Source organism: Meles meles, chromosome 3 (assembly GCF_922984935.1).
Source record: "Meles meles chromosome 3, mMelMel3.1 paternal haplotype, whole genome shotgun sequence".
NCBI classification, from domain to species: Eukaryota; Metazoa; Chordata; class Mammalia; order Carnivora; family Mustelidae; genus Meles; species Meles meles.
In genome coordinates this window covers 74,901,283-74,921,711 of record NC_060068.1, presented here as the reverse complement: position 1 = coordinate 74,921,711, position 20,429 = coordinate 74,901,283, and the positions used below count along the sequence as shown (strand labels likewise).

Below are 20,429 nucleotides of genomic sequence, written 5' to 3'. Positions count from 1 at the left end.
TGGTTCAGCACTGGCAAGCTGCACACCTGGAATTTGGGACAATGGGTTATCCTCCTGGTTAGAGTTGATGCATGAGAAGAGCCAGATTTGTGGACTGATTTCAAATACAGATGTCCCTTTTTTCATAAATAAACATGTCAGTCTGTCACACAAAGTATTGTGAGAAAACCTAGCTTTGAAAAAAGGTAGAAACCATAAAGAAATAGCCCTTAACTCAGGAAGAGACACTTAAAAGGGGCAGAGAAAAGGAGTAACAAGTCGCAGGCCATAAACCATTATTTTTCTTCTGCAGGACTGTATCATTATTCCCCTTTTATCAACACAAAGGTTCCTATCTTCCTCCCTTTCCCAGATGTCTTGGACATTGAAAAGAGAATCAAGAGTATGAACTAATTCCCACTGTTTTCCAAGCTTGTTTGTAGGTTTCTGCTCCTTTGAAAAGATTGCCCATAATTTGGCAGAAAATAGTGAAAAACAAAAGCCCCAAACCAAAAACTTAAGTTTTACTTTTTCTACCTGAAAATGTTAGAAGACCTTCGAAAAATTATTTGCAGATGGATGTGTGTCAGCTGTGGTGTGGTTTGAGCTCCGAGTCCAATGCCACTTTTCTGCGAACAAGTCACACTGCATATCAACATTAATTTAGTTATGTTAAACCTCACAGGCTTCATTATATTAACCTAAAAGCCAAGGAAAACATATGCTGTTTCCTGATCCTTTAACACATTACTCATGAGTGAAAGAATTCTGTTTCTGTTCTACAAAAGACCACTGAGCTCTTAATAAAAACTCCTATTTGTGTTACAGTTCAGCTTGATTGGAAACCAAGAACTGGTTCTTGTGATTCTACGTGTGAAATAAAACAAGTCACAGAGTGGTTCCAGAACACAAAACCCTCAGCTCTGCCTTGCCTTTTCTTGAGTGCAGATAGCTAATGATAGGTCAGGTAGCTGGAAGAACACTTACCCATCACTGGAAAATCATTTCATCATTGACAAGATTACCCTTCAGAAAATTATCAATGCAGTAGTTCCTTATGGAGGCTTTTCCAGCAGTGCTCTGTGAACCTCTAAAACCCGTACAGAAATTTACATTTAATTGCTAATTGCTTTAGCACAATTCACGGAAAAGGCAAACAAAAATGTGGAATGGGTTTTGGCAGTTTCCCACTGCATGCGGATGGGATCCTTAGCACTTCCTGACTGAAGACCTCTGCAAACAAGCTTGGGGTGAAGGAACGCACCAACACCATTTCAGATGGGGGTTAAATGCAAAGGGCTCCTTGGGGCTCTGTCTGCCCCGCCCCCACCCAAGTGCTCTCACAGTGGGAGGAACTCACATCCTTTGGAAAATGCTGTTGATAATTACAGCTTTGCAGGCCAGTGAGCTCACGCTATTACACGAGATTAGTGCTGGACTTGAGAGCTGCCAGATTGTCTCTCCTGCACAGACACTTGCCAGCTAGCAAAATAATGGGCATATTGGCACTTTAACAACTATCAGGAGACCCCAAGTTAGTTTTTCTTCCCTTCAGCATATTTAAGTTTGTAGGCTCCAACTCCAGCCTGCCAGCCCAGGGCAATGACACCAAAACAAATGTCTCTTTCTCCATTAAAAACAAAGCTGCTCTTTTCCTTTTGGTGTGAAAGACAACAGGAAAACCGTAACCTCCCTTAAAACATAAATAAAGCAGGCCCTGGCCAGAGTAACCTTAAGCAAGTATCGGGATCAGAAGACGTATATCTCTCCTGGAAGGCAGGTCATTTGCCCCCAGGAGTTAAATAAAACAAAGTGAAATATACCCTCCACAGACTGGAAACAAACGCCTATTGTGTACCACAGCCATCTAGGGGGGACAAAGGCGTTTTAAAGTTACCAAATGTTTTGATTTCTGTAATAAGTAGTCCTCCTAACTTCCTTGCAGATAACCGTTTGACCTCTGTTCTGAAAGGCTGGGGGTAACCCAGAGTGATTATTCTGAGTTCTGTATTTTGTGAAAAGGTGGTTTCTTATCAGCGTATGTTTCAAATGGGGAAGCAGTCCTCTTGGGAAAGCGTTTTCTATTTGTGGAGTTTGCTTTTATACTTGGTGGTTATCTGTTTCCCCTTGGCATCGCCTGTGTTTGGGTGTTACTTGGAGCTGTGAGAGCACAGCCATGGCACCCTCAGTCCCAGGTGATGACAGGGCTTCGCACAGAGAAATCAGCTCTGAGTCCAGGTGCCACTTTTTGTGGCTAGTCTGGATAAGTTTTTGCCTAAAAACCAAACAACATGTGAATCACACTGCAGACATTAATTTGCGTGCACAGATAGGTATTTGTCTATGATCCGCCCTGTCATAAGGATTTGGGGTGGCGAGTATATATTCGGCATTGCTTCTGATGCAGTTTCACCACTAATGTAAACATAAATAATCTGATAATTTTAAAAGGCAAAATGGAGAAAAATCAACTATTTTAGATGAACTTTCTAATCAGATAGAAAATTCAGATTATGGCTGCCATGACCTATAACAAAAGAGAATGCAATCTCATGGGTAAATCCTGTTTAGCTGAGGTCTGTCTTCTAGCAAAATATTCTCTTCATGCTTTCCCTCACAAAACTGAGAGGACATACTACAGATAACCCTTTAATCTTGCCACATGAAGGAAATAATCATGATGGGGGGGGGTTATTGTAAATTCTGTTAAGTAACTTGGTTGGCAATTCATAATATAATAATGGATAGAGATCACCACCTAGTGGCCATATTGTATTTTGTGTTTCAAACCACATACCCAGAACTCTGCTTAGATCTAGTAAGAATAGTATTCCACGTGAATTAAGTTCCTGTAGTTTTGAGTGTAAAAATTCTAGTGTGGTTTGCATTATACTGTGAACCTAAAAGTTAAATGTGAAATTAGATGATTTTTCAAATGCACTGTAAGGCTAATACACGGAGTCACATGCTTAGTAAGGTCCCAACAACTGAGGCAAATACTGGATCCAGTCTTTCCCATATCTTCACTTTATACACAGTAAGAGAACACAGTGGAAAGTTTTCCTTGGCCAGTTTCACTTGTATGTGAACCCAGAGGACTTTTTTGGTTTTCTTATGAAACTTTTTACAGTGAATTAAATTAGCAGTGTTTGGGGGAGGGAGAGTGAGTAGAAAGCAGTGACTAGACTCTTCATGGAAAAAGATTCTAAATTATAGCCGGAAGACTTAGGAAGTTTTCCCAACAAGTACAATAATATATTATGTCACAGGACAGCTTCACTGGACAAATGTCAAGAATGGTTTTTATCAATGGAATATGTATGATTTATTAAGTGCACTTGGCAAAATCCATAATGGTTCTAAAACATAGAGGCTTTAATTGGCCATTTAAGATAATCTAAATTATAGTGAATTTTAAAGAATAAAAAGTGACTCTGTCTAAGCTGAAGAATTATAGCTAAATATGTGGATAGGTGGATGATAAATAAATAGATGATAGATTGATATATTGATAGATAGAGTAGGTCCTTGGTGGCTGCAGATTCAAGATTTGCAGTTTCAGTTATAACAAGAGACCCTAAAGATCCACAATATGAAATAATTTGTACTTCTTTCTCAGATACAAATTTGAACCATACTCAGTTGTTTACTAGTGTGTAAGAATTCGTCAATTACCTCTCATGTCTTTCTAGTAGATAGCTTGATTTTAGCACCTCAAGAGGTCTATTGCTATTTATTCCTCTATCAATTTAAACATGTTGGATCTTCTGTTTTGTATTTATGGTGGAACCTATCTGCCACACAGGTCTGTGGAAATAGGAGGCATTTCTAATTATCCTAGATAATTCTTCTCTAGTGCCAAGAAGTACTGTATTTGTAGGGCTGTGTGTATCTCTGTGTGTCTGTATTTCTATGTTTGTGACTGATAGTGGTAAATCTCACATTTGTTTTCACAAAAAGATGAACTTCAATTTTATTTAGTATCTGTGAAAATTCTGCTTTCTTTTTGGTGAAGAGGAAGAGAAATCAAGAAATTCTAAAGAGCATCTAACTTTTTAAGAGAAATACTTAGTGCCGCTGATTATTCTTTATAGTTATTTGTCCAAGTTAAGAAATCATAAAACTCAGTGAAAAGAATTTGAAATGGGTCAAATATGGAGAAGTGTTCATTATCAATGAAGTTTTGATAGGACCAGTTGCTTTGAAAACTTCTTTGTTTTAAGATGCTGATAGAAGGGATTTAAAATTAAAATTAAAAATAAGAGTTCAATGTTTCTGGGATTCTTTCTCCACTAGAGGTTGAAAATGACCTTGTACCTTCAAAGCTTTGGTTTTTGAATTGACACTCTCTTGGAAAGATTTTTTTTTAAAAAACTTATTTTTTCCAAACATACTATTGGGAATGTTGCATGGAGGGATAAGACTAAGTCAGTCTGTGTTTCAAGAACCTCCCTTGCTCCGATCTTTCCTTTTCACCATCTCGCTGTTAGCATTTTTCCTCCTAAACGGATTTGTTTATATATGTATCAAGTAAAGGACCAGCTGGGTTGTGACTGTCCCAGCAGTAACTGATTAATACTGGATATCTTGTTTCTTTTCTTTAACTGAGAGCCATGCTCAAAGCTGAACCCAAGAAACTCCTTTTCTAAAGCAAAGTAAAGGACCTGGTTTATTTCTAAATCTTGTATATTTCTGAAATAATGTTATTTTAACCTCTGAAAAAAAGGCAGTTATCCATCTCCACATAAGGAAAAGGTCAATTTAGTCTCATTACATTTTTATCATCAATTTGTTTTGTTCATGCCTGTGATGCCAGTTATCTGCTGAGATTTTCGGGCCATTGATCATGGCCATGTGATGTGTATTTTAAAGATAAAAAGTGTGTTGGGTATCTCTGAATGATAGTTGGGACTCCTAGACACTATATAACCAGAGATTCACCTTGAAAGGATGTCAACCCTATCTAACTTGAGTTGATTGCTAATAACTTTCCAAAGCAGAGACCCCACCTCCACCCCCAAACACACACACACACACACTTTATCCTTCTCAGTGTGTTTATGGAATCAAGTTGGAGACTTGTAAAGCACTGGGAAGAGAAAACATCTCTTCAGCCATGCTGCTTGAGAAGAATGAGTCAGGTCCCTTGTAGGTCTGTGGAATTGAGGTCACTTGCTGAGAGTGAAGAGTTTTGGCAGACAGGGAATTCTTGTGTGCTCCAGAGGACCTGCAGGTTAAATCTTTGGTTTGATGTTGATGTGAGACGGAAACAAATTTTTTACAATAAAATACAGATTATTTGGAACAACGTAAGTTAAACATATATAAAGTTTGATAGATTTTGGTGAGTAACTTCGGTCTCTTCTGAGTTTTTCTTCTTGATACCAGGACTGATTCAAAATGAGTTCTCTGGTTTGTGGAGACAATTTTCATGTGAGAGAACCATGCTTCGCTGTTCGATTATGGCCAGGATTTTTTGAATCATTTTATGCTTTTGGCAGTTGGCTTGTTTGAACCCATTTGGGGGAAAAAGAAAGAGAAAGCAATAACTGAAAAGTTACTAAATCCAATTTAATTGAAATAGTTGTCTTTTTTGGCACTGTTGTTTTCTACAGATACAGAGAAGAGTCATTTAACTGGAACTCTTTGTCATACAATAGACAACATGAAACAATTTCATACTGATATAAAATAAAATACAAGTTTGTTATAGACCATGTAGAAAATTTTCTACCTTGAGGAGGCTTCTTCTACATCAACTACTTGAGTTTTATGTCATGATTTTCTTTGCCGTAGAAGAGAATGAAAATGCAAAGTAATTTGGGGTTCTCTTTTCAGATATAGTCTTCATCTAATTCTGCTTTCTTGGGGAGGCAATGAGTGTTTGGGGTTTGGGTTGGGGCACATGAGTCTCTGAGACTCAGACAGACATTCAGAGGTCTGATCAGCATTTGTTTTTGTTGATGGTGTTAAAATGAATTCTCTGCAAACCATGCTGGCTTTTTTGGAATAATTCTTAGTTTGCCCATCCAACCCTAGAATAGGGTTGATTTAGGGGAGATCACCCAGGATGTCTGCTTAGAATTCCAAATGAAGAGAAAAAATATCAAGATGGGAGTGGGGGTATTTTTCTCTGCTTATTCCAGGAATCTACGTTTCTGTGTGTATAAGACACTGCCTGTATGAGAGAGGTTCTATTACATTCTTATAACTCGGAATTGATTTCCTGAGCAGAGATCTCTATCTAACATTTAACTTTAGTGAAAAAAATACATTATTAAACCTGAGGTCAACGATTTATTTTTTATACCCTTCCCCCTGCAAGTGATATTAAAAATAAAGCTATAAAGAATTAAGGGGGAAACAAAGAAAGTTATTCAGAAAAGTGAAGTTTCCTTTGCTAAGTTAGTTAGGCAATAACATGGAGCAAAATCAAAGCATCCTAGCCAAAATAAATTTGCACAATGGAGCTATCAGATATGAGGTAATAGTGTGACATGCCTGTGGGTATCAGACATTCTTGTAAAAACCACAGACCCAAAGTTTGGTCCTGCACCATTAACCCACAGTTCTGCCCAAGCAATGACACAGAACACAGGTTTTAAATCACTGTTGCAAGCCAAATGTAATTCCTACCAAAAACAATTAAATCTTTTACCAGAAGTCTGAGTCCGGGCAGCTTAAGCCCTGAGAATCACTTCAGTGGCATGGAATCTGAATCTCATTTCAGTGTGAAAATGAGACGGTCATTGTTCAGATCAGGAGGAAATGTCAGCTGCAAAATCCATGGCAGTCAAGTAACTGGTAACTTGAAGTGATATTTGTTGAGGTTAGATCAGAAAAAGTTTAGCTAAGAATTTTACAAGTTCTTTCTGATTGCTGTATAGATCATTTTACAATGTTCACTTTTACTGATTCGAAAAATAATTTATGCTCACTCTAGGGAAGTGAAAAATATATAAGAATATATGGAATAAAATATTATCTCTGTCTCATATAACTCAGATATAAACTTTGTCACATTTTGCTGCATTTCCTTTTGGTCTTTCACAGACATGCACATGGGCGCGTGTGTGCACACACACATACACACACAACTATATCTGAGAGTACATGTAAAATTTGGGTCATTGTGTATTTTTAGTATTTTGCTTTTTAATTTTAACTTAACACATCTTTTAATATTTTCTGTCTCCTTAGATATTTTTCTTTTTTTAATTTTTTTTTAAAGATTTTATTTATTTATTTGACAGACAGCGATCACAAGCAGGCAGAGAGGCAGGCAGAGAGAGAGAGAAGGGAGGAAGCAGGCTCCCTGCAGAGCAGAGAGCCCAATGCAAGGCTCCATCCCAGGACCCTGGGATCATGACCTGAGCTGAAGGCAGAGGCCGCAACCCACTGAGCCACCCAGGCACCCCTTCTTATATATTTTTCACAGACAAGTAATTTAATGGTTATATAACATATTACTTGTCTGACCATAATTTATTGAATACATATTCACTGAATAGATTTTTACCCATTTACTGCTAGTATAAATAACATTTGGATAAACTATTGTTCATACCTCTGATTACTTTTTAGGATAGAATTTCAGAAGTAGAATTAGGGGGTCTAAGGGTTGGAACTTCTTGAGGCTCTTGATATGTATTACCAGCTGTTTTCCTGAATGGTACTGCCTGTCTCGCCCAGCATTTGGTAGCAGCAAGCAACATCTTCAATTAGAAGTTGATATGAATAAGGAAGAAGGCAACACACGCTGTTGTTCATTATTCTTAAATATCAAATTATTTATTAAACAGTACCAGTGTGTGCAGGCATAATTCCCAGCACTAAGGATATAGTAGTAAACAAAAAAACCCCAAATTCATGTCTTTTTTTTTTTTGAAGATTTTTATTTATTTATTTGACAGACAGAGATCACAAGTAGGCAGAGAGGCAGGCAGAGAGAGAGGAGGAAGCAGGCTCCCTGGCGAGCAGAGAGCCCGATGCGGGGATCGATCCTAGGACCCTGAGATCATGACCTGAGCCGAAGGGAGAGGCTTTAACCCACTGAGCCACCCAGGTGCCCCCCAAATTCATATCTTCAATGAGCTTACATTCTACTAAGGAGAAAACAATACAATGTATAAATTATATGGGACATGAGAAGTTCATGGTTGTTATGAAGACAAAGCAAGGAAGAGACATGAGGGTAGGGACAAGAAAGCAGGGAGCATTGCATAGTTTGCACATTCTATTGAGATCTTCAAAAATGTTCCACCTTTGAGGACTTTTACTTGTTTCATGTAAGAGGTTAGTTAGAAAGTTACCTAGAAATTATTGAGCTCCAAAATCCATAAGTATCTGAGGAACTCTGGAACCTTTAGCCATTAGAAAGTATTAAATACAGATCTTTGTTAGTTTCAAGGCATTCCTATTCCTTTATTTATTAATTTCATTTAGTGTAAGAATTTTTATTTTGATCCTGCTTTAATTTATCTGCTAAAGGCCACTTAGTTATATAGACCAGCAATAGGCTGAATATGATTTATATCTGCTTTCTTTTCCTATTTTCTTGTTTATTATCTATTTTAAAAGAGTAGCAAAAAGACAAACAAAAACAAACATAGATGGAGGGTGAGGATTGATAAGGGAGGTCAGTTAGCAAAGAGAAGGAAAATGGAGAAATAATTGGAAACCCATTTTAGAGCAAATGTCAGTTCCTGGTTGCAGGGTGACCTGCCAGTCAAAGATGCTTTGGTGAGTATGGTCCTGTGAGCATCCTTTCCAAGGCCAACTCAGTGGTACCATTCAGGTTACTAGAATTGGATTTCAATCCATATAATTTGTGGATTTTCACCAGAAAAATAAAAACACCCTTCATTCTGTGTTTTGGTAAAAACAAACAAACCAAAAAACCCACAAAAATATAAAACAAAAATTAAAACACCACAGTACCTTTATTAAGCTTATCTTGGTTCTTTCCAATTTTATTACTTTTCAAAGATTCTTTTTTACATAGCAGGAATCTCTTATCTCCTATCTTAATTTTGGCATGATTGAGGAGGATTTTAAAGCAAAGCTAGGCAAAGAAATTGAAGGAAAAGTAGAAGGTCTCTTAATCTGGAGGCTTTCAAATTTTAGATCTTTTTACAAATTATTTTATCAAAGTATGTTTTTACCATACTTAACAGTCTTAAAAGCTATTTGTTTTTCTGAGAAGAAAGAAAAAATATATTTAAAAGAAAAATATATATAGAATATAAAAAAGAAAAAAATATATAAAAATCTATTTACTATGTCTTTAAAAGACATAAAAATAACCATTGTGCTTTTTTTGTTTGTTTGGTTTTTTTTTTTGTTGTTGTTGTTGTTGTTTGCTTTTTGTTTTTTTTGGTTTTTGACATGTCCTGAATTGGAAACAATTGCCTTACCCTTACATACAGTTCTTTCTTCTCTGACTTTATCTTTCCAAATATATTCTTGTAATTCATTGTTAGACAAAAACAATAACACTAAATAAGGCAAGAAAACATACTTTATAGTGATAAAGATGTTAAAGGAAGAATAAAAATCCTATTACACTATAATCACAACTACATAAAATTATACCTGCACATGAGGCCTGAGAGAATGATAGAGTGACGAGATAATGGATTTTTTCTATTTCTCCTTCCATTGATATTGTTACACCTAATAATAATAACATGATTAAATTTCTAAAGTCGAGCATTCATTATATATTTAAAACTCTAAGGTAACTGGAACAAAATTTCTCAGACCTATCTTACTGTCAAAGGCAAAAAATTACATATTTATTGAAGAGTGACTGAGATACAGATGTTTTCCACTCGGAGCATAGAAGTCTTTTTCTTTAGCATTAAAGTAATTTCAGTTAGGTAGTTTAAAAGTTGAGTCTTTCTAATTCCGTTGTGATGTCATGTCTCTGTCAGTCTTATCATTTGCTACTTTTTAACTATCAAGTAGTTAGTTCTGTTCTTCCTCCATTTTTACAGCAATATGAGAACTGGAGGCCCAACCAGCCAGACAGCTTCTTCTCTGCTGGAGAAGATTGTGTCGTAATCATTTGGCATGAGAACGGCCAGTGGAATGATGTTCCCTGCAATTATCATCTCACCTATACCTGCAAAAAAGGAACAGGTAATGATGAATTAATAATGTACTTGATCTGCATTTTAGTTATCAAGTGAACTCAGGAAGAATAAACTTCGTCACTTCAAGACACGAACTGGATGTCATGCACAGCATCTCTTGCTGCCCCTGGAATATTCCACTCTTCTAGTACATTTGAAAAGTTTATTTTCAATAATGTCTTTACTTTATATGTGAGGTGCTAAGATAACAATGTAGCATTTATATTTAAAAAAAAAAGCAAAAACAAAACAAAAAAAAAACCTACCTGGCAATATCTCTCAGAAAAATAAAGTGCTGTCCAAGAGACTATCCACCTGCTTATTCTGATGAGGAGAACATTAAGAAAAATTAGTTGTCAACATCTAAAAATTGGGATATATTGGGGCACCTAGGTGGCTCAGTGGGTTAAGCCTCTGCCTTCAGCTCAGGTCATGATCTCAGGGTCCTGGGATCAAGCCCCATGTCGGGCTTTCCGCTCAGCAGGGAGCCTGCCTGCTGCCCCCCTCTCTGCCTGCCTCTCTGCCTACTTGTGATCTCTCTCTCTCTGTCAAATAAAAACAAACAACAACAACAAAAAATTGGGATATATTATAAAATAATCTGGATTTTTTACTTTTGTAAAAAAAATAAGGACTGGTACCATTTGGTCCATGTGCAAATTTATGAGTGCTCAAAATCACCATCCTCCTTCTGTGGGGACTACAGTCTCCAGCTCTTTGTTCCTTCCCTCACTGTGGTTAAGCGCCTGGTCTTTGTAGGCAGGCATTTGAATTTTTTCATCATTGCCTTAGGAGTTCCTTGGGTGTAAACAATAGCCCAAAACAGCATTGCTGTCTCTCTGGCTGAGTACCTTCAACATATGATAAAATAATAGCACTTGAGATATAAGTTCTGTAATAAGAATTACTCAGTTGACATTAAATAGATAAAATTACAAATGCTGATTTTAAAAAGTCTTTATTATTGACCAATATGTTTGAATTTCTAAGGCACACTGTCCAGACTTCTTCATTTAAAAAACGGGAATTCCATCACTTTTTTTTTTTTTTTAAATTTTATTTGACAGAGAGAGAGGTCACAAGTAGGCAGAGAGGCAGGCAGAGAGAGAGGGAGAAACAGGCTCCCCACTGAGCAGAGAGCCTGATGTGGGGCTCGATCCCAGGACCCTGAGATCATGACCTGAGCCGAAGGCAGAGGCTTAAGCCACTGAGCCACCCACGCGCCCTCCATCACATTTTTTTAACCTGCTTACAATTGATAATGGTCTTAGAACATGAAATTTTGCCTCTAACTTTACCCAGACTTTTTCATTGAGTGAGACTACAAATGCAAAAAATGAAATCCATTTGATTTATTTGTCTTTGGATAAAAAATAATCAACTAAAAGTATACACTCTGTAGATATTTTAGGAAAGACTTCAACTCTAATAGTAAGAAATTCTATCAGAAGAAAGAAAACACTGAGATACACAGAGCTCGGATGAAATTCAGCTACTGGCTTGTCACTCTCTCTGCTCTTCTCTTACCTGAAGCAGAACCAACTCTGAATTTCCCTTCTGTATGAGCAGCTTCCCCGGCTACGTGCATTACTTCTGCACTTTTGCCATGGGACTCATGAAAATAGCAAAGCAAGTGTTTGCTGTTTTCCCTGTTCCTAGTCTAAGAAGTCTTTGATGAACTGTTTGCCTTAATCTGAATGTCATGTTTGTCTTCTTCCATATCTAGATGTTCCCTGAAGTCATGCTTTTCCCTTTGTGATCTGAGAGCATTCTTCTATTTCCCCTGTTATTTTTTCCTAAAGCAGGATTTCTCAACAGCATCACTGTTCATCTTTTGGTCCAGATAATGCTTAGTTGTGGGGGCGGTCCTGTGCATTGCAGAAGGTTTTGCAGCATTTTTGCCCTCAGTGCACTGAATGCCAGTAACAGTCTCCTCCCCTCCAGACCCTCCTCCTTTGCTGTGTAATAACCATGAGTGTCTCTAGACTCTCCACCTTTCTCCGGGGAGGGAGGGAGAGGGAAAGAACTGCCCTGTAGCTACAAATGTTTCACAAAAACAGCACTATGGTTTGCATTTTCTGAGGGGGAAAGAGATTTGTAAAATAGGGACTCCACTTCATTAAAGAGAAAACAAAACAAAACAAAAATGATTCTTGTATTTTATCATCCTACTATCATTTTAGTCATGAGACTTAACTCTTTATTAATCAATACTCTGGAGAATTTTATTAATGTCTATAGACTTTAATAAAAGACTCATTTCTCCTTTCAGATGATCTTAGACATCTTTAAACATACAGAACCAAGTAATTTTACTTGAATTAAATACTTGTAAAGAGGATTATATTTCCTAGTTTTACTGAGAGGTAATTGGTAGACATCACTGTATAAGTTCAAGGCATACCGTGTGACAGTTTGATTTACATATATTATGAAATGGTTACCACAGTTCGGCTAGCATCTGTCCTCTCACGTAGATAAAATGAAAAGAAAAGAAAGAAGAATGAAGGGGAAGAAATTTTCTACTTGTGATGAGAACTCAGGATTTACTCTCATCCACTTTCCTATGTATCATACAACAGGGTTAACTGAAGTCATCACGTTACATTAAATCCTTACTATTTATTTATCTTACAACTGGGAGTTTGTACCTTTCGACACTTTCCTCCAATTCCCCCATCTCCTACTCCCAGCTCTGGTAACCATGTGTTTGATCTCCTTTTCTATGAGTCTGTTTGGTTTTTTTTTCCTCTTCTTCCTGGTTTTTTTTTTTTTTTTTTTTTTTTGGTTTGTTTTAGATTCCACATATTTAGAATTAGATTTTAGATTTGCTTTAGCTTCCACACGAAAGGGAGATCATACAGTATTTGTCTTTCTCTGTCTGACATACGTCACTGAGCCCTCAAGGCCCATTCATGTTGTCCTAAATAGCAGGATTTCCTCAGTCTTTATGGCTGAATAATATTCTATTTTACATGTATGTACATCTACCACAGCTTCTTTATCCAGTCATCCATTGATGGACACTTAGGTTGTTTCCACATCTTGACTAGTGTAAATAATGCTGCAGTAGACATGAGGGTGCAGATATCTTTTAGTGTTAGTGTTTTTGTAACTTTGGGGTATATTCCCAGAAGCAGAATTGCTGGATATATGGCAGGTCTATTTTAATTTTTTGAGGATCCCCCAAACCTCCTCTCTACTTTCTTAGTACTTGTACCAATTTACAATCTCACAAGGGTTCCCTTTTCTCTGTCCCGTATCTGTTATCTCTTGTCTTTTTGATGATAGCCATTCAAATAGGTGTGAGGTGATGTCATTATGGTTTTAATTTGCCTTTCCCTCATGACCAGTCTGTTGAGCTTCTTTTCACGGACCTCTTGGCCTTTCATAGATCTTTGGAGAAATGTCTCTTCAGGACCATTGTCCATTTTTTTAAACTTGGTTGTTTGGAGTTGTCATCAGCCGTCCTGGTCAGAGGAGTTGGAAGACACTCTCCATAGCAGGTGGGGCTGTGACTCAGCACCTTGCCTGGATGCGGGCAAGCCAGCCTCTAGCCTGGCAAAACTCATCTGAAGATCTGAATGAGGCAGATCTGTATCCGGCCAAAGTCCATGATCAGAGTGTGCCTCTGCCTGGCCTCAGCAGGTAACCAAAACTGCTGCCTGGGGCTACTACTTAGGCAGTACAGGTATGAATTTAGTCTGCCAAAGTTTAATAAGTGTTGGTCGTTTCAAGCCCCTCCCCCTTCGCAGTCACAGTCAGATTCCCAGTGGCTGGACCCCAAAAATCCCCCTGTAAACCCTGCGGTGCAAGAGCAGAGTAGGGCTCCCACAAAGCATCCCATAGTGCTGGAGCAGGCTGATTATCTTCCGAGGGTTCTTTTTTGCAGCTGTGGGAACCAGCGGCTCAGGGAAGACCTCTGTACATGGTGCTGCGCGGTCCTGGGGGAAGAGCAGACCTGGTCAACGTTTAACCCCTCTGTTATCTGCTAATGTAGTCTGTCTTGGTCTCTGTGGTGCAGGGGTTTCAGCCTCACCTCCCTGTACTAGGAATCTCTCAGTGGTGTCTTGTTCTTGAATAGATGCTAGTTGTTCTTGGTAACATCACCCTCAAAGTGCGTGTGTGTGTGTGTGTGTGTGTGTGTGTGTGTGTGTGTGTAATTTTTAAAGAACACGGTGCATGCTGTCCACACATCTTTGGAGCACCCTGCAGGTCCCTTACAATCCCATTCCAATGCCACATAGATAATGACTTATTAATTCCCTCACTTTTCTCTTTAGTATTATCACACATACATACATCTGTAAACAACAAATTGTTTTGTTTTGCACACTTTCGAATTTCAAGTAGAAGCATCCTATATATGTATTTTGTGACTTCCTTTTTTTTCAGCATCATTTGTGAGATTTATCCATATTGGTATTTCTAGCTATATTTCTTCATTTTGCTGCTTGCAGTATTTTATATATAACTAACTATACGATGCTCTATTTACCAGTTATCCTGTCAGTAGACACTGGGTTATTTTGAGTGTTTTTGCTACTATAAACACTATTTCTTTTTTTTTTTTTTTTAAGATTTTATTTATTTATTTATTTGACAGAGATCACAAGTAGGCAGGGAGGCAGGCAGAAAGAGAGGGAGAAGCAGGCTCCCTGCTGAGCAGAAAGCCTGATGCCGGGCTTGATCCCAGAACCCTGGGATCATGACCTGAGCCGAAGGCAGAGGCTTTAACCCACTGAGCCACCCAGGCGCCCCTGAACACTATTTCTATCCACATTCTTGAACTTGATCCTAGGAGCCCTTTGTGAGCTTCCGTAGGGTATTTTTCCAGGAGTGGCATTGCTGAGTCATGGGATATATGTGCCATCAAATTTACTAGAAAATGCCGGATTGTTTTCCAAAGTAGTTGTACCAATTTACAGTCCCACCAGCAATATGTGAGAGGTCCTGTTACTCCACATCTTCTCTAACATTTGATATTATTGGACTTTGAGATTTTTGGCAATCTAGTGGGTATAAAATGTTATCTCTTATGATCTATTTTGCATTTTCTTGGATGCTTTTCCCTGAATATCATTTCATATACTTACATGTCTTTCATTTATAGCTCTTTAGTGAAGTTTCTGTTCATGTGTATTCCTTATTTTTAAAAACTGATTGCTTCTCTTTTATATGATGATTTATCACCTATCATATATCATCCTTTTTATATCCTAGTTAGTAATCCTTTGACAGTTATATATGTTGTATATATCTTCTCACAATTTGTACATTGTTTTCACTTTTACCCTGTGGTATTTATTGATGAACAGATTCTCCATTTTGTTGCAATTTCCTTTATGGTTCAAATCTTTTTGTGTCTTAAGAAATTTTTACCTATCCTAAAGTCAGAAAGATCTTCTATGTTGTTTTATAAATGTTTTATAGTTTTTGCCTTCTTTATTTTTATGTTTAAATCATCTAGAATTCATTTCCCATATATACCTCGAGGTAGGAAATCAAGTACATTTTTATCCATAATAATACCCAGTTGTCCAAGTTAAAAAACTACCTTTCCCCCACTTTTCTGCCATGTTGCTTCTGTCAAGTATCGAGCATATATGTGTGGATCTATTTCTGGTCTATTTGCCTGTCCTTCCCAATACCGCACTCACTGAATTATTTTAGCTTCATCATAAGTCTTCATATATAGTTTTGGAAGAAATCTATACATTGATAAGGACAACTTTTAATTTGTTGGCATAGCACAGAATCAAGTATAAATTAGTTATCTAATTGATAGTTTTTAACCTTTTGTGTCTCTTTGGTTTCATTCTATCTGATGCTTGCTAGTATCTCGACAAGTTATAGGCTATAGATATTCTAGATTGGAGTTACCATTGATCCATATACATAGTGTAGTTTACTAATTGAATAACATATTTTTATAGACATTGCAGTTTATCCTATAGGAATTTGTGAAGATCAAATATTCACATACACAAATATTTTTAATTTCTTCGTTATAGATAATATGAGTTCATAATCTCTTTTTAGATTCTATCTGAGTGACAGTATCTTATGTGAATAAAAAGATACACTTGGATTGTGTTTCTTTAAAGATAACTTCTTTAAAGATAACCTTCTTTAAAGGTACCTGGGTGCCTCAGTGGGTTAAAGCCTCTGCTTTCGGCTCAGGTCCCCCACATCGGGCTCTCTGCTCTGCAGGGAGCCTGCTTCCTCCTCTCTCTCTGCCTGCCTCTCTGCCTACTTGTGATCTCTGTCTGTCAAATAAAATAAATAAAATCTTAAAAAAAAAAAAAAGATAACTTTGTCATGAGGTCAATATGTTCCAAGCTGTTCTGCCAGGGAGAAGTAAATCAGAGGAACAAAATATTTAAGTGAAACCACATTTGTCATTGCAAAAGAATATGATTGTAAACAGCCTTCTGAATATGTAAATAAATTTAATGTTTGTAAACTTTTTGATATTAGGACATTGACATCCAAACATCTTGGTACGAAGGTTTCTGGTAATCATTCTCCCTTAGAAGACTTGCATTATTTCATGAGAGCATATGACATGGGCTTTGTGATTTCAGAATTCTCAAAGTAAACTGGAAAGGAAGTGCTATTTAGGGAAATTATATTGAAGTTAAGTTATATTTTTTTATTAGAGACATATAGCAAAACACAGTAACTTAATAAAAGTTAATTATTGAAGGATATCATTTAAAACAAATGCACTAATATTGAATAAAACTGTAAGTTTAATACAAATTCAGTTGAATCAATTTTCCCAGCTTTTTGAATTTCAAAATTGCAAGGCTTCTTTTACACTATTTCTTTTTTGTTATTTCTACTTCGATACATTTGTTGACATTCAGAATTTTTCATTGTAAATTTAGAATGATGGTTATACATTCCAAGATTTACCTTTATTTTACCCTTCTGAAGAGTTGAAATTTATAAGTGAGTTTTAAAACTGAGACATGAATGCTGTGTCCTGACTTTCCCCCTATTTCCAGGCAGAAGACAGAGAAAATAAGCATAAAGGGAACCAAAGAAAGACTTTTTCTTTCTGCTTAGGAATCCGTGTTTTGTCCATATTTATCCATATTATAAAACTATGTGTTATTATAGATTATAAGTTTTTTCAGGGAGGTGACTGTGATAGTTCATTGTCACAAATCCATTATTGTTCCAATTGAAGATGGGTAGTAAATACAAACTTCAGGATGCTGATAGAGACAATACCGAAAAGCCACATGTTGGCATGAGACAGGTGCTTTTTAATTTGGACTTTTTCATAAAAGAAACCCTTCCAGATGGATAGATGCATATATGATCATTTAGCCCAAAGGTTCTTTAATAAAACACAACTGAAGGTGATATAATCTGAGATTTTAAACTAGGCCCAGAGCCTCAGTATTTAGTATTTCTCTTGAAAATTTTCAATTTTTTAATTCTAAATGATTGCCTTTGATGAGGGTGCTTGGTTGGGTAGCAGAAAAAGGGAAAGAGGGAAAAAATAAAGATTCGTACTAATAGAAATATTTAGATTATTTGGCAATAACCCAATTTACTTCTCTTTAGTTGCTTGCGGCCAGCCCCCAGTTGTAGAAAACGCCAAGACCTTTGGAAAGATGAAACCTCGCTATGAAATCAACTCCCTGATTAGATATCACTGCAAAGATGGTTTCATTCAACGCCACCTTCCAACTATCCGTTGCCTAGGAAATGGAAGATGGGCTATGCCTAAAATTACCTGCATGAACCGTAAGTGGTCCTTTAGAAAGAATGGACAACCGTGCTATAACAACCACTAGACACCCTCATTTTACGACTACGGTATTGGTAGTTTAGGGTATGGAGCAAGTAATATTGTTGTGTTTTCTTTCTTTCTTTCTTTCCTTCCATGTAGCGTCTGCATACCAAAGGACTTACTCTAAGAAATACTTTAAAAATTCCTCATCAGCAAAGGACAATTCAGTAAATTCATCAAAACATGATCACCGTTGGAGCCGGAGGTGGCAGGAGTCCAGGCGCTGATCCCTAAAATGGCGAACATGTGTTTTCATCATTTCAGCCAAAGTCCTAACTTCCTGTGCCTTTCCTATCACCTCGAGAAGTATTATCAGTTGGTTTGGATTTTTGGACCACCGTCCAGTCATTTGGGGTTGCTGTGCTCCCAAAACGTTTTAAATGAAAGTATTGGCATTCAGAAGGAAAGCTAACAAAATGAAAGAAAATGAGGGCAGAAAGTAACCGTTTCCAGCCTATCTAATTTCTTTAGTTTTCTATTTGCCTCCAGTGCAGAGCATTTTATAATGTATACCAGCCTACTGTCCTATTTAAAAAGCTCCATTTCAGCACCAATGGCAATGTAAATAAGATGATTTAATGTTGATTTTAATCCTGTATATAAAATAAAAAGTCACACAGAGTTTGGGCGTATTTAATGATGATTATGGAGCCTCAGAGGTCTTTAATCATTGGTTCGGCTGCTTTTTGTAGTTTGTTTAGGCTGGAAACGGTTTCACTTGCCCTTTGTCAGCAAGACTGAGGACGGCTTTTTCTGGACAGCTAGCAAAAACGCAACGTCTCGTAGGTCACTGCGCCATGTCAGCCATAAGGGCAGAATGCTTCCATGTGACGCCAAAGCCTGGCTGACAGGATCCCCACAGAACTAGGGACTGCACCGTGGAACTCTTCTTTGCTGCATTCCTTTTTCTTCACTTAACAAGAAAGGCCTGAATGGAGGACTTTTCTAGGACCAGGAGCATTTTTTTAGGGGTCAAAGTGCTAATTATTAACTCAACCAGGTCTCCTTTTTAATGGCTTTCATAACACTAACTTGCAAGGTTACAAATCAACACATTTCAAGTGGATATAGACCTAAGGGTTCTGGAGGGTGGGGGATTGTTAAAACAACCACACACATTCAAAGAAAGAAATTTTGTATATATAACCATTTTAATCTTTTATAAAGTTTTGAATGTTCATGTATGAATGCTGCAGCTGTGAAGCATACATAAATAAATGAAGTAAGCCATACTGATTTAATTTATTGGATGTTATTTTCCCCCAAACCTGAAAATTGACCTAGTATGCTAGTTATTTTTCAGTGTTAGCCTTTTTGCTTCCCCCACACCGTTTGGGACCATATAATTTAGGTATTTTGTCCTTGATTAAATAATGTGATGGATAGAACGCATCCAGTGTTTATTCTGAAAAGAGTGGAAAATGTATAGCTTTCAGCAAATGGTGTTTGCCCCTTCTGAGCAAGGAGCTACGCATGGAGTGTGGGTATTTCTTCCTGTTAGGTGGAGTATACGTGTTGACATTTCTCCCTATCTCTTCCTACTGTGTTTTCTCCCCTTTATTTGAATAAAGTGACTGCTGAAGATGACTTTGAATCATTATCCACTTAACGTTTAAGGAAAACCCTGTAATGGAAAGAAGGCATTAGAAGGCATTTAGGAGTCTTTCCCTAGTTTCAGTTAGAACAGCCTTGAGAAGAGTAGACAACAAATAAAATGCAAAAAGAGCAGACCCAACACGGATTCGTTTCCATGAAACCTCCTTTGGCTTGGAAGGAGCAACAGTGGCTCCCATCATCCTCAGCGTCTTTGAGCAAGTTCCCTTGGATGCTGCACCGAGTATAATCCACCTCTGAGTGTTCCAGAGCACAGAACAATACTGTGTTGACCTCTTAGGTTTCAATGTTTCTCCTTCATTACAATGCACATAATACGTTCCTGTATTTATATTATAACGTGTATAGTGTAAAATGTGAATGACTGTTTTTTTTTTTTTTCTTTGTGAATGAAAATCTAAAACCTTTGTAACTTTTTATACCTACTTTTGTTTCACCAAAGAAACCTAAAGTCCTTCTTTTACTATACTGTGACTGGTCTGGTTATTTACAACTGTAAATGCTAATGTGCACCGACATTTTTACGTTCTAGTTCCATCACCAAGTTCAAGCTGATGACTTGGATGAAATGATTTTTGTGGCTAACAGAGAAGTGGTTATATACATACCTGCGAAAACTGAAAGAGTAATTCCGATAGTGTTTACATCTATGCGGTTAGGCATTAATCTCAAATGTGAAGGAAACATGCAGTAGGAGAAGTAATACCTCGATTTACAGAGTGTTTCCTGTGAACCAGGCCAAGTGCTTTATGTGAATCATCTCCCGACCAACCCATGAGACAGGTGTTGTTACTGTCTGATTAATGAGAGACCAGCTGTAGAAAACTCAAGTTCTTGGTCCAAAGTCACATAATTAGTTTGTAGTCAATGTAGGTAATCTCCAGAGCCTG

The 20,429-nt window shown here is 37.3% G+C and overlaps 1 protein-coding gene across 3 annotated transcripts in view; it reads left to right on the top strand.

The window, feature by feature from the left end:
* Positions 1-19,975, top strand: part of VCAN (versican) — a 110,777-nt gene extending 90,802 nt beyond the window's left edge. For all 3 annotated transcript variants that reach the window (XM_046000015.1, XM_046000016.1, XM_046000012.1), the window contains 3 exons: positions 9,978-10,122; positions 17,697-17,879; positions 18,025-19,975. In XM_046000015.1, the coding sequence (XP_045855971.1) occupies positions 9,978-10,122; positions 17,697-17,879; positions 18,025-18,152 (456 nt within the window). In that variant the 3' untranslated portion in view covers positions 18,153-19,975. The remainder of the gene's footprint in view (positions 1-9,977; positions 10,123-17,696; positions 17,880-18,024) is intronic.
* Positions 19,976-20,429: the final 454 nt, after the last annotated feature.